Source organism: Halichoerus grypus, chromosome 9 (assembly GCF_964656455.1).
Source record: "Halichoerus grypus chromosome 9, mHalGry1.hap1.1, whole genome shotgun sequence".
NCBI lineage: Eukaryota > Metazoa > Chordata > Mammalia > Carnivora > Phocidae > Halichoerus > Halichoerus grypus.
Genome location: NC_135720.1, coordinates 9294163 through 9317312, shown reverse-complemented (window position 1 = coordinate 9317312; position 23150 = coordinate 9294163). Strand labels below are relative to the sequence as shown.

The following is a 23150-nucleotide window of genomic DNA, read 5'->3' as shown; positions in this document are numbered from 1 at the left end:
ATAAATGATAAAAAGCTTATGATCATCTCAATACATGTAGGAAAAAGCATTTGACAAAATTTAACACATGTTTATGATAAAAACTGTCAACAAAGTGGGTTTAGAGAGAATATACCTCAACATAATAAAGGCATATATGACAAATACATAGCTAACATCATACTCAAGAAGAACTGAAGACATTTTTTAAGATTTTATTTATTTGAGAGACACCTGGGTGGCTCAGTCAGTTAAGCATCTGCCTTTAGCCCAGGTCATGATCTCAGGGTCCTGGGATCAAGTCCTGTGTCAGGCTCCCTGCTCAGCGGAGAGTCTGCTTCTCCCTCTCCCTCTGCCCCTGCACCCCACTTGTGCTCATTCTCCCTCTCTCTCTCTCAAATAAATAAATAAAATCTATTAAAAAAAAGATTTTATTTGAGAAAGAGTGTGCACACAAGAGAAAGAACACGCGCGGGTGTGCGCGCACGAGAGAGCTAGTGAATGAGCAGGAGGAGGGGCAGAGAGAGAGGGAGAAGCAGGATCCCAGCTGAGCAAGGGAGCCCTACTCGGGACTCGATCCCAGGACCCTGGGTTCATGACCTGAGCTGAAGACAGTTGCTTAACTGACTGAGCCCCCCAGGCACCACTGAAAGCTTTTTTTTCTAAGATCAGAAACAAGACAAGGATATCTACTCTTACTACTTTTATTGAACATAATACTGGAAGTCCTAACCACAACAATCAGACAAGAAAAAAATATAGGCATCCAAATTGGTAAGGTAGAAGTAAAACTGTCACTACTTGCAAATGACATGATACTGTATATAGAAAACCCTGAAGATTCCACCAAAAAACTGTTAGAACTAATAAAGGAGTTCAGTAAAGTTGCAGATACAAAATTATTGTACAGAAATCTACCGAATTTTTATAGACTAATAATGAAGCAACAGAAAGAGAAATTAAGAAAACAATCCCACTTACAATTACATCAAAATAATAAAATACCTGGGAATAAATTTGATCAAGCAGGTGAAAGACCTATACTCTGAACACTGTAAGACATTGATGAAAGAAATGGAAGACAGCACAAACAAATGGAAAGATATTCTGTGCTCATGGATCCGAAGAATTAATATTGTTAATATGTCCATACTCCCCAAAGCAATCTACAGATTCAGTGCAATCCCTATCAAAATACCAATAGTATTCTTCACAGAACTAGAACCAGCAATCCTAAAATTTGTATGGAACCACAAAAGACCTCTAATAGCCAAAGCTATCTTGAGAAAGAAGAACAAAGCTGGAGGTATCACACTCCCAGATTTCAAGATATACTACAAAACTGTAGTAATAAAAACAGTATAGTACTGGCAGAAAAATAGACACAATGACCGATGGAACAGAATAAAGAGCCCAGAAGTAAACCCACACTTACATCCTCAATCAATCTATGATACAGGAGGCAAGAATATGCAAGGAGGAAGAGTCTCTTCAATAAATGGTGCTGGGACACTGGAGAGCTACATGCAAAAGAATGAAGTTGGACCACTTTCTTACACCACACACAAAAATAAACTCAAATGGATTAAAGACCTAAATAGCCATCTGACTTTCTTTATGCCTGCAAGCTAATTTTCTTTCTTTTTTTTTTAAGATTTTATTTATTTATTTGTCAGAGAGAGCATAAGTGGGGGAACGGCAGGCAGAGGGAGAAGCAGGCTTCCTGCTGAGCAAGGAGCCCGATGTGGGGCTAGATCCCAGGACCCTGGGATCATGACCTGAGCTGAAGGCAGACGCTTAACCAACTGAGCCACCCAGGTGTCCCTGCAAGCTAATTTTCATTGCTGTTTGCATGACTCCTTTTAGTCTCTCTTATTCCTGGCTGGATGTCCATTTCCAGGTAAAGTTCAAGGAGTGTTATGTTATTCAGTCGATCAGCAGTATTTATTGAACACCTGTGTTGTGGCCAACACTATTTTCAAGGATAAAGAAGCAAGTATTGGTAGAGCAAGTGGTTACCTGCTTTGTGTGACTTGAAAGACATTAACAGGAAGGTCTCTGCTAGAGAAAAGTGCCTCCTTTCAAACACATATTAAACCAATAACTGTTGCCCTAAGTTCCACCATTAGACATTTATTATTTTGATTTAGCAAGCATCCTCTTTTAAATGTCAATTCCCATCTTGGAGCTGGTTGATAGGTATGTAAGGTTTATTAACTCGTCTCCCTATATTTTTGAAACTTTATGTAATGTTAACATTTATATTCTTTTTGACCCAGTAACTTCATTTCTGATTATAAGGATAAAACCTGAAATTAGAAGATGTGTGCATAAAGATGCTCACTGCAGCATTGTTTATAAAAGCAAAAGAACCAAAGGAACAAAATGGCCAAGAATAGGGGAATGGTTAAGTACATCCCTGAGCTAGAACACTATGCAACATTTAAAATGATATTTAAGAAGAGTTTGTATAATGATGTGTCACTATATTCTTAAGTGAATAAGCAGTATTCCCAATAGTTTATATGATATTGTTCCAATTTTGCAAAATGTTAAAGATTGAGGGGAAAACAGAGTTATAGGGAACAACAGAAAGCCAGGGGTGTGGCATTTGGAAAGTAGTATGCATACTGTAGCTGTGCGAGATTGTAAGGAAAGATGCACAAGGACTGGGAACAGAATGAGTGAGGCCGTTTCCACACACACTGCCTTGGCTTGAAGGTGAGTTTTTGCTCTGTCTTATTCTTAAGTAAGAAGTTGAATAAGCAGAGGGGCAAGGGAGAGTTGGCCAGCCAACATCTGCATAAATTATAAGGAGACTGGGTAGGAGTGGGATTAATGATTAGTTGAATGGAAATGACCCATGTCCTAGCTGTAGAGAAGATCCTTTCTGCGATCACATTAGCAGTGAGGTGCTGGGTATCAGTGTTGGCAAAGGCAGTTTCTCTAATAAACCAGTTAGTATGGTTTGAGTTTGTGTCTCACCAATTATTCTATAAGGTATGGAAATAGCCCAACCAATCACTAAAGGAACTTGGGAAGTAATTTAATGTATTACATATATTATAAGAAAAGTATTTCAAAATGTTAACAGTGGGGGTGCTTGGGTGGCTCAGTCGGTTAAACCTGGGCCTTCAGCTCAGGTCATGATCCCAGCATGCTGGGATTGAGCCCCCGGCAGGCTCCCCTCTCAGCAGGGAATCTGCTTCTTCCTCTCCCCTGCCCCTCCCTCCCTACCCCACCCCTGATCGTTCTTTCTCTCTCTCAAATAAATAAAATCTGTTTAAAAAAATGTTAACAGTGATTATTTCCCAGTGATGGATATCACTTTCCTGCCTAAGCTTCTCTGTGCTCTATATGTTTTTAAAATGAGAAAGTATGGGGGTACCTGGGTGGCTCAGTTGGTTAAGCATCCAACTCTTGGTTTGGGCTCAGGTGGTGATCTCAGGGTCCTGAGATCGAGCCGTTGGGCTCCGCACTCAGCATGGAGTCTGCTTGGGATTCTCTCCCTCTCCCTCTGCCCGTCCTGTTCGTGCACTCTCTCACTCTCTTTCTCTCTCTCTCCCTCTCTTAAATAAATAAATAAATCTTAAAAAAATAAAATAAAATGAGAAAGCATTGATATCCTCAGTCTTGGGAGAAGAAATATGTAAATACCCCTGGGGGAGTTAACCATTAACGAGCACTTACTGTAGATCAGGCATTGCATTAAGTGCTCTACATAATCCTTCCCACAAATTCGTGGGGCAGCCAGTATCATCATCCTAGTTTTACACGTGAAAGGATGTTTTACATCCTTGTTTACACCCAAATACATGTACAAGAATGTTCATATTCATAATAACCAAAAACTGGCAGCAGTAGAACCGATAAATTGTCCTATATCCAAGCAATGGCCTGCTGTAGAGCAAGAGAATAAAAACGAAACCAAAATTTAGAGATATTAAGTATTCAACACAAGTTCACATTGCTAAAAAAGTGCCACTCGTCTTTCTGATTTGAACCTGTGTTCTTTGCCACAACTGAACGAATGTGCTTTTTTTCCTCTCAGTTATGTAAGAGCATCACAAGATAATGGTCCTTCTGATGAGTGAAAAAGTAGAAGGGGGGTAACTTGAGGGTATTCAACAAACGTTTATTAAGTGCCTATCTGAGGTGAGCACCAGAATAATATTGTTAATAAGGCATGGCCAAAATGAAGGTGGGGGATTGAACACACATTACTTCTGCTGAAACCTCGTGAAAACCCTAGAAATGCCGGTAAAACAACAATAAAGGGATTTTTTAAAAAATTGTAAACCCACAAAGACAAGGAGAATGGAAGAGGAGATAATAGCAACAAAATTTTGCAAATCGTAGGAAAAAAGGAACAGATATCAAAACCCAGGTCCTTCGACAGCAGCGAGGAAAGCCCAATCCACACCACAGATGCTCAAATGTTTCAGGAACCAGCAGCACAAGCATCTTCTTTGGAGGTGAGAGAAAAGATGGAGCAAAACCCAGGAGAATGGACTCCCATAGCCCATAAATAAAAGACAGATGAAATTCAGATTAGCGAGGACATGGAGCAACTGGAACTCTCAGACATTGCTGGTAGGAATGTAAAATGGTGCAACCATTTTGGAAAACAATCTACTAAAGCCAACTCTGCCTAATCTATCACCCAGTGATTCCATTACTAAGTATAAACCCAAGTAAAATAAGTGCATATACTCACCCCAAATACATGTACAAGAATGTTCATATTCATAATAACCAAAAACCGGCAGCAGTAGAACCGATAAATTGTCCTATATCCAAGCAATGGCCTGTTGTAGAGCAAGAGAATAAAAACGAAAAGAAGACAAAAAGTTACTGCTATAGGAAACAACATAAGAAATTTCACAGACATAATATTCAGCAAACAAAGCCAAACACAGAAGAATGCAAACTGTATCATTCTATTTATATAATACTAAAAAAACAGGTAGAATATATTTATAGGGATAGAAGCCAGGATAGTGGTTACCACTGGGATTAAGGTGGCTATAAAGGAAGACAGAGCTTTCTGGGGTGTCCTATATCTTCATGTTGGTGGTGGTTACATGGATGAATACATACTTGAAATTTGGATGATCTATACACTTAAAATTGCACATTTTATGTATGTTGTACCTCAATTAAAGAAAAAAAACAGAAGGATTGATCAAAAGTCCAAGAAGCAGCTAAATCTCCCAATCTTTTTCCACTCTGTGCAACTAAGCAATTTTCACTCTCTAACAGTCAGGAAACTAGAGGTTGATTCCCTAGGGCTATAAAATAGAGGGTGTCTGGACTGGGACACACTGGCCACAATCATGGGCAGGGGAACTGTGTTGAAATGGGAATAAAAGACAATCTTCAAAGATAACCCCAAACAATTTCCCTCCTCTCTTTTGGGCATGACGCCACTGCTATCAAGGGGTTGAGTCATGGTAACTCCATTGAATCTGGGCTGGCCCTATATACTGCCTTGACTTATAGGATGCAGAGACCGTGATGTCAATGGGACTTTCAGGCACTTCTAAGATACGCTCCATCAATAAAGAGAAAGACATGGGACCCAAACAGATAAGGTGAGAAGATCTCCAGGATGATGGTGGAGTGATTGCTTAGATAACAGCCGTACACCAGGCCTAGGGCAACCAGTCCAGAGCTGGTCAGAAGGCCAAGAAGAGATTTCACAAAGATGAAATGGATAGAACGCACCATTGTGCCTGAATATCTTAAGAGGGGAGTTAGGCAATTTGTGTGTGTGTGTGGGGGGGGACCTGAGGTTGAATTAATGATCAGTACATAGACAACTAAGGAATAAAAAAAGACCTTGGTAATTCTAGAGGACATAAAATGTACAGAAAAGGAAAAGTAATTATAGTACAATATATGTATATTATATGTATGTAATTATAGTATATTTATATATACTAATATATATGTATGTAAATATAGTATATTTATATATTTATTTATATATTATATATTTATATATAGTATATTTTTATATAATATGTATTATATAAAAGTAATTATAGTATAATATATATATGTATGCAGGTGTGGACATGTGATATTTTATCTAGCATTTCTAGCTCTTTGTGGTGAAAGAGATCACAAAATAGATTAGTATCCCACAATTTTGGAGCAGGAAAACTTGCATTGTCCTCTAGGAGCTATTGTGGTTCAAAGGGAAAAAAGGCTCAGGCTGGAGAAGTTAGGAAGTCTTCCCAGAGGGTTTTTTTTTTTTAAAGCATTCTAGTGTATCTTTGAGGCTGATTAATGTTTTCCCCAGTGATAAGCTCTCTGTAGCCAATCACAAAATATTTGAAGTGTGGCAGATGCTGGTCTCACAGTCTCTATCTCATTTCAGGAAACAAATCAGCACGTGTGCTTTCTGAAGCTCCTCTTCTTAGCATGCGTCTCTGCACTGTATTTTGGGTAGAGTCAGTTCTGAGCTCCATTCTTTGTCCTTTGGAGATTGTTAAATACAAACACTCATGTTAACGAATTAAGGGTAAAACTGAACTGTGCAGGGTGCAGGATGATCACAATTTATGGAGTTATTTGCAAGACTTGACAAGAGAGCTTAGCTAGCAGATAAAAAAATTGTTCCAAAATGTAAGGAGGAGGAGGAGGAAATAAAACATGGGGATAGGGGCTGGCTCAGTAGAGACTGCTTAAAAATAAAAATGTAAAAAAAAGAAAAAATGGGGATAAAAAAGAGCAAGGAAGACTGGGTTAAATTAGAGTATAGCATGGGAATTCTGAGAATATGTAAAAGTGACTGATCATTATACTCACCTGGGGAGCTTTGAAAAATACAGATTCCTGGGACCTGTATTCTATAATTTATATTCAATAGTGTAAGTGGGGCCCCCCAAATGTATGTTTGTAAAATGTTTCCCCCAATGCATACAAGATCAACAGTGCATGGAAATCTTGCACTCAGGTGGAAACACTCTGATCTCATGAGGAACAATTGTTTCTTCACTTATTATTGTAAAAACTCATCAGAGATGACACCATCACCATCTTTAGATAGATAGTCCCATGGAAGACGTGTTGATTTGTGAGTTTTAATTTTATACTCAAATGTTGAGCTTGTAGAGGATGAGAAACTCCCTTGCCTTTCACCCCTTCCCTCCTCCTCCCATGGTGATAGAACGTGTGGGAAGAGTCATCTCATTTGGACACATTCCTTTATCGTTAAAAAATATTTCTTATGACATAACCATAATGGGCTTGGTTTTAAATGTTTTTGCATTAGGCCAAGTAGAACCCAGGGCCGGGGGGGGGGGGGGGGGGGGCGGGGAAGGAGGAGCAGTCTGGGGCTGTCCGTGGTGCTGAACGTGGGAGCTGGCTCCAGTTTTTGACCTGTTCAGTCCTCCTCCAAGCCCCATTTTCCTTTTTTTCCTGTCATCTCCGGTTGCTTCCTTTTCCCAATACGAGCTGTAGCGAGGGTGGCCCTTCATATTTTTGTCCTGGGCGGCAGATGACCTTGTGTTGGATTTCCACGCCCCGGCTCCTTCTCCCTGGGCGGGGGCCGATGGGCGCGGCACCCTCCGCTGCTTAGGCCCCCACGGCTCGGGGGCGGACCCCGTCCGCACCCCGGCAGGCCCGGCTCCCCTCGTCTCGCGGCGGCGCCCTGAGCGCGCCCCGCCCCACCTTCCTCCGCGCCCCCTCCCCACTTCCCCCGCCGCCTGCTCCTCCTCCTTCTCGGTCCCGCCCAGTGCGCTGGCAGCCCCCCGGCCGCCGGAGCTGGGAAGAGCGGGGCGAAGGAAGCAATACAAAGGGCGGAGCGGCGGGAGGAGGGGACACCGGGCTCGGCGCCGGGAACGCGGGCGCGGCGCGGGCATGGACGCCGAGTACCCTGCCTTCGAGCCCCCGCTCTGCAGCGAGCTCAAGCACCTATGCAAGCGGCTCCAGGAGGCGTACCGCGAGCTGAAGGAGGACCTCACGCCTTTCAAAGATGACCGCTACTACAGGTAGGGGCGGGCGGGCGCCGGCGGGCCGGGCTGCGGGGAGGGGGCGCAGACCCGGGGCTTCCGGCCGCCCCCGCCGTCCAACCCCGGGACTCGGGTGCGCTGCCGGCCTGGCGGGGGTCCCGCCCTTGGGTCGCCCTTAACCCCCTGCTAGTGTCGAGCCCGGGGAGGGGCGGAGAGGGCGCTGGTCTGCGGGTTCTGGCCGCGGCCGGTCGGGAAGCTGGGGTGAAGAGCTGTTTTCCATTCCCTAGAAACCTGAGCCGAGATTCTGAAATCCGGAGAAGGGGATCCACAGGCATTTGTCCCTGCTTTGCTCCTCCCTCTCTTGCTCCCTTCCTGTCATCCCCTCCTACCCCCCACCCGCGTGCCTACCGCCCCCACGGTCTTGCTCAGGCCTTGCTGAGTACTGGTTTGGGGAGAGGATTACTCCCCCTCCAGCGTCAGGCAGGGAGGGCCCTGGCCTCTCTTTTGGGGTACTCGGGCCCCTGAGCTTTGGTGAAAATCTCTGAGGCTGGGGTGCTCCTGAGCGTTGGGGGCAGATGGCTTCTGGGCTGAGTCGCACCTGGGTGAAGATGTTGCGGGAGGTCACGGTTCCGCACGCACCGCGACGAGTTGTTGGTTTGGGCTTGTCTGTGTTCATCTCTGTCACCCTCTCCGTGTAGCCAAGGTGACAGCTGTGGGGGTTGCAGATTCTCGCAGCAGGGCACCCGCCCCTTCCTGTGTTTCGCTGTTCTGATGGGAAACCCGCCTCCTTCGCTCATGGCTGGGCTTAGCTGATGTGTTGTAGTATCGTGCAAGGACCCAATCTGGAGTCTGGAGTCTGGGGCCGAGGTTGATCTTTTTCCTCACTAGCTCTGTGACCCTGAGAAAGTTATCTGCTAACTCGCTTTGCAAGCTTCCTCATCTGTGAAATGGGGAGCTTGAACCAGAAGGTTTGTGGAAGGTGAAAATTCTAGTGATGATGTACTATTCACTGTGTGCTCAAGGATGGGCAGTTGATTGCACAGCTATCTCTGAAGTGGGGATACTCGTTTTTATACAGCGTACCCTAATAGTCAACTGTGTGCTCAGAAAACTGTATGTCACACTTGTCATCAGATCTTTTCAAAAGGCCAGTGGCTTCCCAGGGGCTGACCAATATATTGGTCACAAAATTTGTCACAAAAAATGGAAAAGCTCATTTAAAAATATATGTAATCCCAAGACCCTATTGTGTGGCTCTGGATGGGACTCACAATCTGCCTCATGCAGCCCGCCAGGACACCTGACAGTATGGTAAAAACAAACCACAGATAGTTTTAAATCTTATGTTTAATGTATATTCCAGTCTCCTTTCCCCCTAACCTCTCCCCGCTCTATTTTTTTTTTTTTTCTCTGTATTTTATTTTCTTGGGAACATTTCTTTGGCAAAGGATCCAGTGAAGCTAAATGGTCTTACTTCAGGTAGCAGATAAGAGAACAAAGCCACACCACTGGTTAATCCACAATTGGATCATCCTATATTCATTCACCCATTTCTCCAACCAATAGTCATTGAAGATCTCCTATGTTCCTCCTGCCATTCTAGGGGCTGGAGATACAGGGTCCCTGATGTTGTGGAGCTTATAGGCAATAAACAAGTGATTACATGTCACAGTGAGCACTCGGAAGATAATAAACCAGGTGCCATGATAAAGAGTGATAGGGGTGCTACTTCAGAGAAACTGGTCAGAGAAGGCTCTTGGAGAAGGTGACATTTGACTAAGAATGAAGAATGACTTGCTCACTAGCCAACGAGCTGGGGGGGAAAGTTCCAGAAGAGGAAGTATAATCACAAAGTCCCCGAGGCCATAAAAACATGGTACAGTAGTCTTCCTTTGCTGCAGGGATTGTGTTCTAAGGCCCCCAGGGGATGCCTGAAACCACAGATAATACTGAATCCTAGATATATTATGGTTTTTCCTATACATACCTATGATAAAATTTAATTTGTAAATTATGCACAGTAAGAGATTGACAACAACTAATAATAAAATAGAACAAGTATAATAATATAATCAGGGTTGTGTGAATGTGGTCTCTCTCAAAATATCTTACTGTACTGTACTCACCCTTCTTTTTTTTTTTTAAAGATTTATTTATTTATTTGAGAGAGCGAGAGAACGTGTGCATGCATGCACGCGCAAGTAGGGGGAGGGGCAGAGGGAGAGAATCTTCAAGCAGACTCCCTGCTGACCATGGAGCTTGACCTGCTGACCACCTATCAGAAGGAGGATTATCTTGCTTCTGGCCTGCAGGTAACTGAAGCGGCCATGGAAGGCAAAACCACGGGTAAGGGGGGGGACTACTGCATGTTCAAGGAATAAAAAGAAGACCAGCATGGTCAGAGAAATAGGCAGGGCCAGGTCATATAGAGCCTTGAATGCTAGACCAAGAAGTATGAATTTCATTAGAATTCCAATGTGAAGGCATTGAAGGGTTTTAAGTGTGGGGGAGTGACATGAGCAGTTTGGCTGCTGGTCCTACAGCAAGCATCTGAATCTAGGGTCCAGGGGCAACTCCACTAGTTGATCTGGATCTTGAAGACCATGAATTTACCATGGTTGGAAGGGGAAAGTGATGAGTTCTGTCTGCCCCACGGACATGAGGACAAGTCAGCTGCAGAATGCTTTACAATATTGTGTGTTGGCAGAGCAGTTAGGCTGAATCACAAAGACTGGTTTATAGTGAGGAGATGTTTTAGGTCACTGAACTGCCTTCCATTGCTCCATTGAATTTTTATATCAATGGGTTGTCCCTTTACAAAACTAGGCGAAAGATTCTTGGGTTTCCAAGTTGGGAAGCTGATAGTTACAGCTCCTGCATCTGCCTAGCTGGAAGATGCATTTGCTACTCTAATTTTTGCTCCTGCTTTTCTCACTGTCTTCGTGTCCTCATTAGTGATTTATGACTAAAAAGCACCAGTCCTTTTTCCCCCGGAGGACCAGGGCCTTGCCCCGTGTGGCTGACAGTTTCCTCAGAACAGGATGCAGCAAGGAGACAGCTGCTAATCCCCTCTTGCATAAGATGGTTGGTCCCTCCGTTAACTGGCATGGCTGTTGGCATATTGGCTACATAATTTGGCATCATTGACAAACGGCAGCTATGTGATCAAAGGACTCGCAGTCACGTGCACAAACTGAGAGATGACAGTGATACCGCCTGCTAGGAAGGGGGTGCTGGCATGATGTAGGGGGCAGAGCAGTAGGCTGGGTCTGAACTCTACCCTTTGCTAACTCCCAGGCCTTCGGGTAACCGTTATATTTCACTGGTGATCAGTTTCCCCATCAGAAAAATGAAGCAAGGATGTGGTAGGCTCAAGTGCTTTTGAAAATAACAAGGAGGATGCTTTCTAATACAGACAACAGAAAAAGTAAAGCAGCTGGGAGGTAATGGATTGAGTTGTTTGTTGATTCAGCAGCTTAATGATGTCATCAAGTCCTTTCATTTTAACTTGATGACAATTGGCCTCAATTGGCTACTAGTCATCATTTTGGCTATTGCTTCTCATTCACATCCATGGGGAGAATGGGCTGGCTTCCTCTAAATGAGAAGAGATAACTTGAAGCCTGCAGCAGAACTCCTTGAATCTCGTCTATACCCCCACCAAAATGGTAACAGTGAAGAGGACAGACATGTGTTGACAAGGACATGGAACTTTCATACACTGCAGATGGGAGGAGAAATCGGTCCAGTCCCATGTGGGACTGTGGAAGGCCGTTTGGCTGTATCTCCTAAAGTTGAATGTATATATTCCCTTCAGCCCAGCAATCCTTCTTAGGTATTTACCCTACAGAAGTGCATATATGTGTCCTCAATAGACAAGGACTAAAATGTTCATAGCAGCACAATTTGCTATACTCCTAAACCAGAAACCAACCAAATACTCATCAACAGCAGAATGGATAAATTTGGCTTATTCCATCATGGAATATTATACAGCAATGAAAGTAAGCAACTTACAACTCTATGCAATAAAAATGAGTCTCTCACACACATAATGTGAGTAAAAGAAGCCAGACATGGAGTATATACTGTTTGATTCTACTTATATAAAAAGAAGTATAAAACAGGCAAAATGACCCTGTAGTGTTGGAAGTCAGGACAGTGGTTACCCTTGAGGGAATAGTGAATGGAAGAGGGCAGAAAAGGGCTTTCAGGCTGCGGGTGATATTTTGCTTCTTGATCTGGGTGCTGGTTACACAGGCATATGCAGTTTGTGAACATCTGTCAAGCTATACACATGATACATGCACTTTTCTGTATGTGTATAATGCTTCAGTAGAAAGCTTAAAAGAAAACCAACTCCTGTGTCTCATTGATGACATCAGGGCACTTGCTCTTTCTTGAGCTCTGGGGTTGGAAACAGACTGAGGCAAATCAGAGCACCCCAGGAGCTGAGGGTGGGGCCAATTTCCTCTAAGGCCTATGTCCTCAAGGGAGGAGAGGTAGAGAGCAGAGCCCAGTTGCAGTTCTGTTAGGAAGAAGATGTGGGGAATGGATGCCAAGGAGGCAGTCAGTCATGTCCATGAAATAAATAGTCAGGAGCTAAAGAAAAGTGAAGGACAATAGATACAGTCCTTTAGAGCTCAGCTCTTGGAGAATTTGTGGTTGGCCATTTTGCCGACCCATACTTTGTTTCTCACGTTATTACTTTACCTCTGTAAAATATAGGAACAACCAAGATGGACTTGAGTTTTCTTGGCCAGTGAAGGGACGCCAGTGGTGTCCTCACCCAAGAGGTTACTTTTTTGGAGGTAACATTTTATTATCTTGGTGAATTCCTCAGGGCCCAGGGGCTAGTCCTCAGTCTTGCTGGCCTATTTTAGTCAGCCACATTGAGAGAGAAGGACCTATTCTCAGGGAAGGCTTCTCATTTTTTATTTTATTTTATTTATTATGTTATGTTAGTCACCATATAGTACATCATTAGTTTTTGATGTAGTGTTCCATGATTCATTGTTTGCGTATAACACCCAGTGCTCCATGCAATACATGTCCTCCTTAACCCTAACCCCCCTCCCCTCTAAAACCCTCGGTTTGTTTCTTGGAGTCCATAGTCTCTCATGGTTCGTCTCCCCCTCCGATTTCCCCCCCTTCATTTTTCCCTTCTTTCTCCTAATGTCCTCCATGCTATTCCTTATGTTCCACAAATAAGTGAAAACATGTGATAATTGTCTTTATCTGCTTGACTTATTTCACTTAGCATAATCTCCTCCAGTCCCATCCATGTTGATGTAAAAGTTGGGTATTCATCCCTTCTGATGGCTGAGTAATATTCCATTGTATATATGGACCACATCTTCTTTATCCATTCATCTGTTGAAGGGCATCTTGGCTCTTTCCACGGTTTGGCTATTGTGGACATTGGGGGTGTATATGGTCAGGGAAGTCTTCTCATTAACTAAGCTCTGGATGAATATACAGAATCAGAATGCCAGTTTATGTAATTGGCTGATGCAGACCCACGAGAACACAGATAATGTTGGGCATGGCATCACAGCCAGGGGAATTAGCTAGATTAGGGATTCTCAATGCTAGCTGCACATCATAATCACTTGGGGGAGCTTTTAAAAAGACAAATGCCCAGGCCGTACCCTCGAGAACTCTGATTTAATTGGCCTGGGCTGGATCTCAGCCAGGATGGAGAACCCAAGAACGGTGAGTGGAATGTTTAAGAGCATCCATCTCAATGGGACAGGCTTGCCATCAGGACAGGAATATCTGTCCTGGAAATCATCAGTTAAGGCTCCTCCCCTGCACAAAGCTCAATGGCCACTGTCACCAATCACCTTGGCTTTTTCCACACTTTTAGGCTGGCCAACCTCCCTTTTTAGGTTAAGCATCTGTTCAGGTTACAGGCAGATTTAAAGGTCTGAGAACCATTGTTTCCATTTAAGGCAAACCTGCATATATGTACTGGTTTTAATGTTAGTGACCCATCTGACCTGACCCATCTGTACTGATTTTAATGTTAATGTTTCAGCTGGCTGACATTTCTCCTTGTTTTCAAGTTGTTGGAGACAAGTCATTGTAATTAGAGTACTGACCTCTCTCTCTCTCTCTCTCTGTCTTTTGTGTCTTTGTTGGTGGGAGTAAAGGGTAAGTATCTCTGATGAGACAGTAATTTTAGAACTAGCTTCTTTATCTTCATCACTTCAAAGGTAGAAAAATAATATCATTAAACTTGAGAACTTAGAGTGATGTACACACTTGAGAACATAAGTTATGTACAAATCTGGCTCAGTGAGAAAGACTGATTTTCTGTTTGGGACAAGATACAGGCCCCAGAAGGGCCCTGGACCAAGGACCTGAACAAACACATGTATGAGGGGCCAGCGGTGGGCACCAGGATAGCTCAGCTGCCCTCAGACCTACCCATGCCTTCATGTAGTCCTCCCAGGGCCGCACCCCTCCCCCACGACTCTTGACTGCTTTCTTCTCCCTTGCTCTGGAATCTTGTTCTATTAATTATCCTCTCTTGTCCTCATGGGTGCAACCACACTGTCTTCTTCAACATATGTTGGTCTGCCTTTTTCCCCTACCATATTGTCGTATAAATGAGTTAAGGATGGTCCCTGTAGGTTGGCTCCCATGTTGTTTGTTTCTTCACTTATTTCATAGCGGGTGCCTAACTCGCTCCCATAGGTGCCTAACTCAAATTCTTACATATCCCCTTGCTCTACATATAGCCCCATTATGCATATTTTTAGCCATTTAGAGTCTGCCTGCTTTGTATACCTATGAAACAGCGCTCAACATCTGCTAGCCATAGATATGGCAAACCTCGTGGCTATAAAAGACCCCAAACTGTTGCTGCCCTCAGGGGTTCTCTGATCCAGAGGCTCCCTCCTCTTGCTGCTGAGTGACATCACCTGTACACATAAATGATTCACTTCTGCCCCGAGGGTCCCCTGCCCTATTCTTTGTGGTAAGGTCATGTCTTACCCATCTGTATGTCATGAGCACCTGATACAAAGTACATCATACAATAGGTGCTCAACTAACATCTGCTACATTAAAAGCATGAATGGATGAGAGAGAACAGAAGAAATTTCACTAAATTACAGGAAGGCATATTTTGCCCAGTTTTTAATAGGTAGAAACTATGAACTGAAGAGTTCCATGTGAGCTCCCAGTAAAACTGGGAATTGCTTGCTGGGCAGTGGTTGCTCTGGAGCAACCACCAGGAAAATGACTAATAATATATAGCAGAAAATTATTAAAGATATTAAAATTTACAATAGAAAATATTCAGTTAATGTAAAAGAAAACAGTAAAGGAAGACTAGAGGAAGAAAAAGAACATGAGACACACAGAGGATAAAAAGTAAAATGGCAGACATAACTCCAGCTCTATCAATAATAACATTAAATATGAAGAAACAAGACAATCCATCAAGAGGCAGAGGTTGTCAGAGGGGATAATAAGCAAGATCCCATTACATTCCATCTACAGAAAACAACTTTTGATTCTAAGATACAAATGAGTTGAAAGTAAAAGGATAGAACAAGATATATCATGCAAACAGCAAACTTAGAAAAGCTGGAGTGGCTAGACTGCTATCAGGTAAAATAACTTTTTAAAACAAAATATGTTACTAGAGATAAAGAGGGATATTCTATAATGATAAAAGGATCAATCCATGAGGAAGATATAACAACTGTAAACTTATATGCAACGAACAACAGAGCCCAAAATACGTGAAGCAAAAACTAACATAATTGAAGGGAGAAGTAGAAGATTCAAAAATAATAGTTGGAGTCTTCAATACCCATTTTCAGTGATGGATGGAAAAACTAGCCAGGAGATTGATGAAGAAATAGAAGGCTTGAACAACAATATAAACCATCTAGACCTAGTAGAAATCCACAGAGTACTGTGCCTAGCAACAGCAGAATACAAATTCTTCTCACATGCACATGGAACATTCTCCAGGATAGACCATACACTCATCCGTGAGACAAGATGTAATAAACTTAAAAGGACTGAAATCAAACAAAGGAAGTTCTCCAACAACCATGGAGTGAAACCAGATATCAGTTACAGGAAGGCATTTGGGGAATCCCCCAATATGTGGAAATTAAATAACACACTCCTAAATAACCAATTGGTGAAAGGCGAGTCACAAAGGAAATTAGGATTTTGAGATAAATGAAATGAAGACACCATATACCAGAACACCTGGCATGCATCTAAGGCAGTGCTTAGAGGGAAATTTATAGCTGTAAATGCCCACATTAAACAAGAAGAAAGAGCTCAAATCAATACTTAACCTTCTACCTTAAAACATTGGGGAGGGACACCTGGGTGGCTCAGTCGTTAAGCATCTGCCTTCGGCTCAGGTCATGATCCCCGGGTCCTGGGATCAAGCCCCACACCGGGCTCCCTGCTCCACGGGAGGCCTACGTCTCCCTCTCCCACTCCCCCTGCTTGTGTTCCCTTTCTCGCTGTGTCTCTCTCTGTCAAATAAATAAAATCTTTAAAAAAAAAACAAAACATTGGGGAAGAAAAGAAAACCCAAAGCAAGCAGAAGGAAAACAATAATAAAGATTATGGTGAAGATTAATTAAAGAAAAATAGGGAAAATGAATAAAACGAACATTTGGTTCTATGAAAAGTTCAGCTGGTTTGATAAACCTTTAGCTAGACTGACCAAGAAAAAAAGAAGAAGATGCAAATTACTAAACTCAGGAATAAAAGAGGGAACATTGCTGTCAACCTCACAGGAAAAGAAAGGACTACAAGGGAATGTCATTAGATAAATGTGGGTCCCGATAAATTCTACGAGACACTGTTACTGTGATACCAAGCCAAAGACATCACAAGAAAACCACAGACCAGTATCTCTCGTGGACATAGACAGAACAGTTCTCAAACAAAACAAAAAACTAGCAAACTGAATACAGCAACAGGATTATTAAAAAGGGATTATACACCATTACCAAGTGGGACTTGCGCCACGAACGCAATGTTGTTTTAACACTGAGAAGATTGGTTACTATGTAATACCACCATGTAATCCCATGGTGTTTTATCGTTTGGTGTTTCCAGGTGGTACAACTCTGTGCTTAAGGGCCATCCCGAAGGCCTTGACCTGGCCGCGGGTACGTGTATGGCGCCCGCGGTTCAAACAGCAGACGCGCTGTACTCTTGTCAGCACTCTTCCTGGTGGTTCACCGAAGCTGAATTATTTTCACCTGTGCCTTCATGTAAGCAGAGCTTTGGCCCATGCAGCAGAGTTGTTTTGTTCTTTTTTCTTTAGAGCTAGCTACATCTTGCTCTGAATGGAGAGGAAAAGATAAAGATCTTCTTTGGGGAGCAGAGCAGGTAGAAGGTGCCGACCGTTCTCCGGGGCCCGTCATCATTCAGCTGCAGCAATGACTCAGCTCTTGCAGTAGAAAAGCCTCATCTGCCGGATGAGAAAAGGCCTCCGAGCTGGGCCAGGACATCCGAAGCTTGACAGAGGAGAGCCGGGACTCTGGATTTGTCTTATAGGGCGGCGCTGACACAGGACCACAAACCGAGCGGCTTACACAGCAGACGTTTTGTGTCTCCCAGTTCTGGAGGCCAGAATTCTGAGATCAAGGTGTTGGCAGGGTGGTTCCGCCCAAGGCTGTGAGGGCAGGGCCTGTTCCGGCCTCCCTGACAGCTCGGGGTGGGGGGTGGGGGTGCGGCTCAGCTCTTCCTGGGCTCCTACGTGGCCGCTCGCTCATTTTCTCTGTCCTCCCTCGCTGTGCATCTGTCTCTGCATCCAAATTTCCCCTTGTCGTAAGGACACCAGTTGTAGTGGAGCAGGGTCCACCCTTGACCTCATCTTAACTTGATCATCTGCAAAGACCCTGTTTCCAAATAAGCCACAGTCACAGGCACTGGGGGTCAGGACTTCAACATCTCTGGGGGACACAATTACCCCCATAACAGGCTCTCCTTGAGCGGGACCGCCCGTGTGTTGCTACAGGGCTGTGGATTTAGATTCCCCTCCGAATATTTTCTAAACTAGCAGCTGACTGTTTGATGAGCAAGAGTCAGGAGGCCAGAGTCTTGGCTCTGTTGCTACCATCTTGGAAATCAGGTCTGCACATCTCATAGAATGACCGCAGATCCCTCCTGGCTCTAAAACCAAGACCACAGAGAGAGAGGGGGGCTGTGTCTGAGGGGGGCCCAGGGATGGCCTCCCCAGCAGAGGCGACTGCAGTCTTCTCAGTGCTGCCCAAACTGCCTGGGCTTTATGAAGTTCAGGTTGGGAAAGGTGCGTGTGTGGTGTGCGTGTGTGGAGCGCTATCTACGTGGTGTGTGTGTGTGGTGTAAGGTTGTGTGGTGTGTGTGGTGTGCATGAGGTGTGATGTAAGCGCTGTGTGGACGTGTGTGCACTGGGGTGAAGGAGGACATGGAGTGTGGGCAAAGGACACAGGCCCCTGCCCAGCCCTCTGTGCTGGGAAACCAGTTTGCTGTTGGTCCAGAGGTAGCGTGACCAAACTGTCTGGCTTTAGCACCGGAAGTCCAGTGTCCTGGGAACCCCCTCAGTCTCAGGAATATCAAGATGGTTGGTGACCCCAGATGTGTGACTCCAGCTGAAGCTGGCTGAGGAGGCTGGGTCTGGGGTGTCACCGTCAGCGTCCTGGGCAGAGGTGACAGAAGACACGCCCTTGAACTTCTCCACTCTGGAATGGTGGTTGTCCCTCCTTTGTCCCGCTTTCTCCCCTGTTCTCTTGGCCCCAGGCCCTGTCCGTCCTCCGCATTGAATAAAGACAGCCTTGTTGCCACAGGGCCGTGGTTCTCAGAGGAGAGCCCCCCAGGGCAAGAGAACCTCAAGGCTCTTCTAAAAATAACCACTATGTTGTGGCACTTCCTTTCCTATCCTGAAATGAAATTCCTGGGTAATATCTTACATGCTTCCATAACTTAAAAAACAAAAATACTGGGGCGCCTGGGTGGCTCAGTTGGTTACATGTCTGCCTTCGGCTCAGGTCATTATCCCGGGGTCAATCATCCCTGGGATCGAGCCCCCACACTGGGCTCTCCACTCAGCTGGTGGGGGGACAGTCTGCTTCTCCCTCTCCCTCTGCCCCTTCCCCTCCCCTCGTGCTCACGCTCTCTCTTGCTCTATCTGAAATAAATACATAAAACCTTTAAAAAACAAAAAACAAAACAAATATACCTACCCTAAATGTAATCAGAATAGGCAATGAAAGAAATGCACCAAGAGTATGCATTTCACCCTCAAAATGCTCTGACAAGTCACTTAAAGGAAATGCGCCAGGAGGCCGGATTTTCAGAAGTCACTGCTTTAGGCCCCTCTGTAGGCCTTCCCGGGGTGGGTGGGTGCCTGCGCTGCTCCCCATGAACCCCTGCCCTGGGGTTGCCCAGCCCAGACTGCAGGGCATTGCTGAGCCCGGTTTCGGACTTTTCTATGCCAGGGCTCCTGCCGCATCCCCTTCCCCCCCATCCCGTAAGTACTTGAGTTTTGCACCATTTAGTCCACGTCCAGGAAATCAGGATAGAGACCTTTGTTCTGTATGTTCAAGGCCAAAGCAGAGGGTTTCTGGAGCCCAGCGGCCCCCAGACCTGCGGCTGGACAGCCCCTTCGTGTGCCTGGAACTGGCCAACTCGGCGTATACTGTAACTTGGCAATTTGTGGCAAATGGTGGCTCTAATTTGAGCCGCTTAGTTTGTTGTGTGGGAAACGGCTTGCTTGGGGCGGGGGCGGGGGGCGCAGGGGGGCAGGGCTGGTCTTCTGCTGGTAACAGAGTCTGAAGTTAGAGACAGGCCCCGTGGCGAGCCCGGCCCCGGTGGGTGCTGCACACAGAAGGGGGGACGTGGGCAGGGGCGCTCTGTCCTGCCCACTTTGTCTCCTAGGGAATGAGGGAAGCAAACCGAACGTGGAAAAAAATACCGTAACCTGGGCACCGCTGTGCTCTTTCAATTCCTTTTAACACCCCCACGTGGCTGGGAAGGGGCCCTCCAGGTGTTGTGGTTCGAGGAGGCAGGGCCTCCTAACAAAGTCCTGTTGGTTTCCGATCAGCAAGCCTGGGAGTACTCGAAGACGGGGTTATGTTTCTCTGTGAAGATGATTCCCAGTTTCCCCGGGTTAGTTGTCTGGCATTTCCGACCTGCAAGCCTATGCTCTTAGGTGAAGAGAGCCCTCAATTTTGATTCAGGCCAACAGAGATTACTTTAAAAGTCAACTGGAAAGGGCGAGCACACCTACTGCTCAGTGGTGAATGATCGAGAAGATCCAGACCTGGCATTCTTCTTATCCTCAGCGTCCTGCAGGGCGCGAAATGGAAAATCAAACACCGTTCCTCCAGGTTGCCATAGGAATGATGGCTTTGCTGTAGTTCTCGTGGTCGAGGGCAACGTCAGGGACACCTACAGGCATTCACTGTTGCTTTACGGAGATGTGGAACAACAGTGTTTAAGACTATTGATTGTGGGGCGCCTGAGTGACTCAGTCGGTTAAGCAACTGACTCTTGGTTTCGGCTCTGGTCATGATCCCAGGGTTGTGGGATTGAGCCCCGCATCAGGCTCTGTGCTCAGTGCAGAGTTTACTTGTCCCTTTCCCTTTTCCCCTCCCCATCCCCAATGCTCTATCTCTGAAATAAATAAATAAACAAACAAATAAATAAAATCTTTTTAAAAAAGACTATTGATTGCAAGTATTAATTTCAGCCAAAAAGAAGGAATTTATTACAAAGATACAGAGATAATTTATAGAATCAAAGGGCGAAAATGCCCCTGGATTTCAGGAAGGAAATGGAACTGATTCAGCATGGGTTTCTAATCTCTCGCCAGGGCCCCAAACCATTGGTTACCAAGCCTGCTGCACATGGGGATGCTTTGGAGAGCTTTAACAATGACTGAAGCCCAAACCCTACTTCGGATTCTGATTTCATTGGTTTAGGGTTCAGCGTGGGTATTGGGCCTTTTTAAAGCTCTCCAAGTGATTTTGACTTCAACAAATTTTGAGACCCATTGTCCTAATTTGTTCCTCTACCCTTTGTCCTAGCTCCCTGGGAGCCCCCAGTCTTTGATCAATACCAATACTCTCTTCTCTGTGCTTATGCTGCTCGATTGCTGGAGGAAATCACCACCAGGCAGGCATTCGTAGAAGTCATCATTAACATGAGCTCAAAGACATCAGCTGGGGCCTCCACGAAGCCCCGGAATCCTGTTAGATTTTCCCAGGACGCCGCTCACTTCCTCAGTCTTTGCAACAACAATTTCGAACCTTCTCCGCCTCTTTGTACTGGATCAAATTGACAAATCCCCAGAGCCACTGGGCCCTGCCCACGTCCTCCCATCCTACTCCACCATGGCCTGTGCCTTGCTTCCTCAACTCAGTCATCCTGATAAAGGGTTACATAGTTCCCGGCCTCTCCCACCTCCGCCCCACCGCCGACAGACAGGGGAGGTTTGTTCACCCCACATCAGCTGGACTGGTACCCACAGGCCCGGGATCCCCAGTGGCTGCTTGCAGGGGCCTGGAGTATAAGCTAGGTGTGTAGGTCAGACTCCGGCCCACAGGACACAGATGGCAGGATAGAACTAACAGATCATTTCCAGACACCATCGTTTCGGGCAGTCTCTCTGGAGCTATCCTGCAAGACGGAGCGATTAGATGTGTTGATAGTGAAGCCAGGGACAGCTTGCACTCCCCTCAGTGTACTCTCCTGAGCCCTGCCTCCATGCTCTCTCCAAGCTTCCTTGGGCTCATACCTGCTTCCCATAAAGTTCACATGGAAACTCTTGCCTCAGATTCTGTTTTCGAGGGAAGCAAGCTAAGATATTCTTGAACATGACAGTTTTGCCCTGTAACTCATAGAAGAAATTAAGGCCAGAAGTAGCGTGACCAACTGTCCTGGTTTGCCTGGGCCTGCAGGACCCCTGGGATCGGGGCTTTTCCGGACTAGAACTAGAAAAGTCTCAGGAAAACCAGGACCAGCAAGGAGAGGAGACCTCGCAGAAGGAGGGGCACACTCAGCTTCCCATCTCCAAACGACACACTCGCTGGCCTGGCAACTCCTACCCTTTTCTCCCCAGAGCAGGTGTCCCCACAGCCTCTAAACTGTGAGAAAACACACCAGGATGTTGCCAGTCATCTGTCCTTCCTTCAGGACACGTCTTGGGGGTCTTTCTGCACCAGGCTTGGTGCCGGGCCCTGGAAAGATGAGGACAAATAAAGGCGGCACAGCGAAGTCACAGGGGATGGTAGTGGAATGGTACTTGTTTAGTGAAAGGGAGGTCTAACTAGGCACAGTGACCTCCAAAGGCTGAAGAAAAAGGCTAAGTCCAGCTTGAGGAGAAGTGTTTTTTTTAAGGGGACTTAAAAACGACAATTTTATATTGTGAATAACCCACCAAACTGAATGTCTGTGTTCTGGCATTACGAAACTTGGTAAGAAGGTAAAGCTTTGGAACCGATCAGAGGTAGACCATTGCTTCTACCGATCAGTTCTCAGGAGTCAAGAAGACAGTGAAGAGTAAGCTCCCACATTTGGTGCAACAAGTGGGCCAGAAGGCATAAGGCCTCCTGCAAATGACAGGAGGAGGTTGTGGGGACGGTGGCCTGGTGAGACAGCTGAGCCCTGATGGAAACACCTTTGTTCTGCTCTGCTTACTGCAGAGGGGATGAGTCAGCTGGAAATGGGTGTCCAGGAGCTGCTGAAACCCAGGCCAAGGCATGTCGCTAACATCCACTGTCATCAACTATCATCAGGCTCAAGGGAGAAGTGAGACTGAGGTTTTCCTGCCTTGGAACAAAGAATAGGTGATCAGAGTTGTTGGTACTGAATTCCTTAGTCTCTGCACTGAATATGTAGGGCAGTTTTACTTTTTAAGAAACCTTCCGTTTGGGGGTGTTAGGGACTGACAGCTCTCATTCATATTTTGAAGCCCTAACCCTCCCACTGTGGCTGAATTTGGAGTAAGGAAGGAATTAGGTTTAAGGAGGTCATAAGGGTGGGGCCCTGATCTGATGGGATTGGCGTCCTTATTAGAAGAGACGCCAGAGAGCTCCTGCTCTCTCTTCTCTCACACATGCACCAAGGACAGGCCATGTGAGAACACAGCCAGAAGGTGGCTCTCTGCAAGCCAGGAAGAGAGTCCTCACCAGAAACAGAATCAACCAGAACCTTGATCTTGGACTTGTAGCC

The 23150-nt window shown here is 45.3% G+C and overlaps 1 protein-coding gene across 1 annotated transcript in view; it reads left to right on the top strand.

Annotated features, from left to right (window-relative positions):
- The first annotated feature begins 7729 nt into the window (after nucleotides 1-7729).
- TMEM181 (transmembrane protein 181) overlaps nucleotides 7730-23150 on the top strand; it is a 71995-nt gene continuing 56574 nt past the window's right edge. Inside the window, exon 1 of the mRNA XM_036110080.2 lies at nucleotides 7730-7979. Within this exon, the coding sequence (XP_035965973.1) occupies nucleotides 7849-7979 (131 nt within the window). The 5' untranslated portion in view covers nucleotides 7730-7848. The remainder of the gene's footprint in view (nucleotides 7980-23150) is intronic.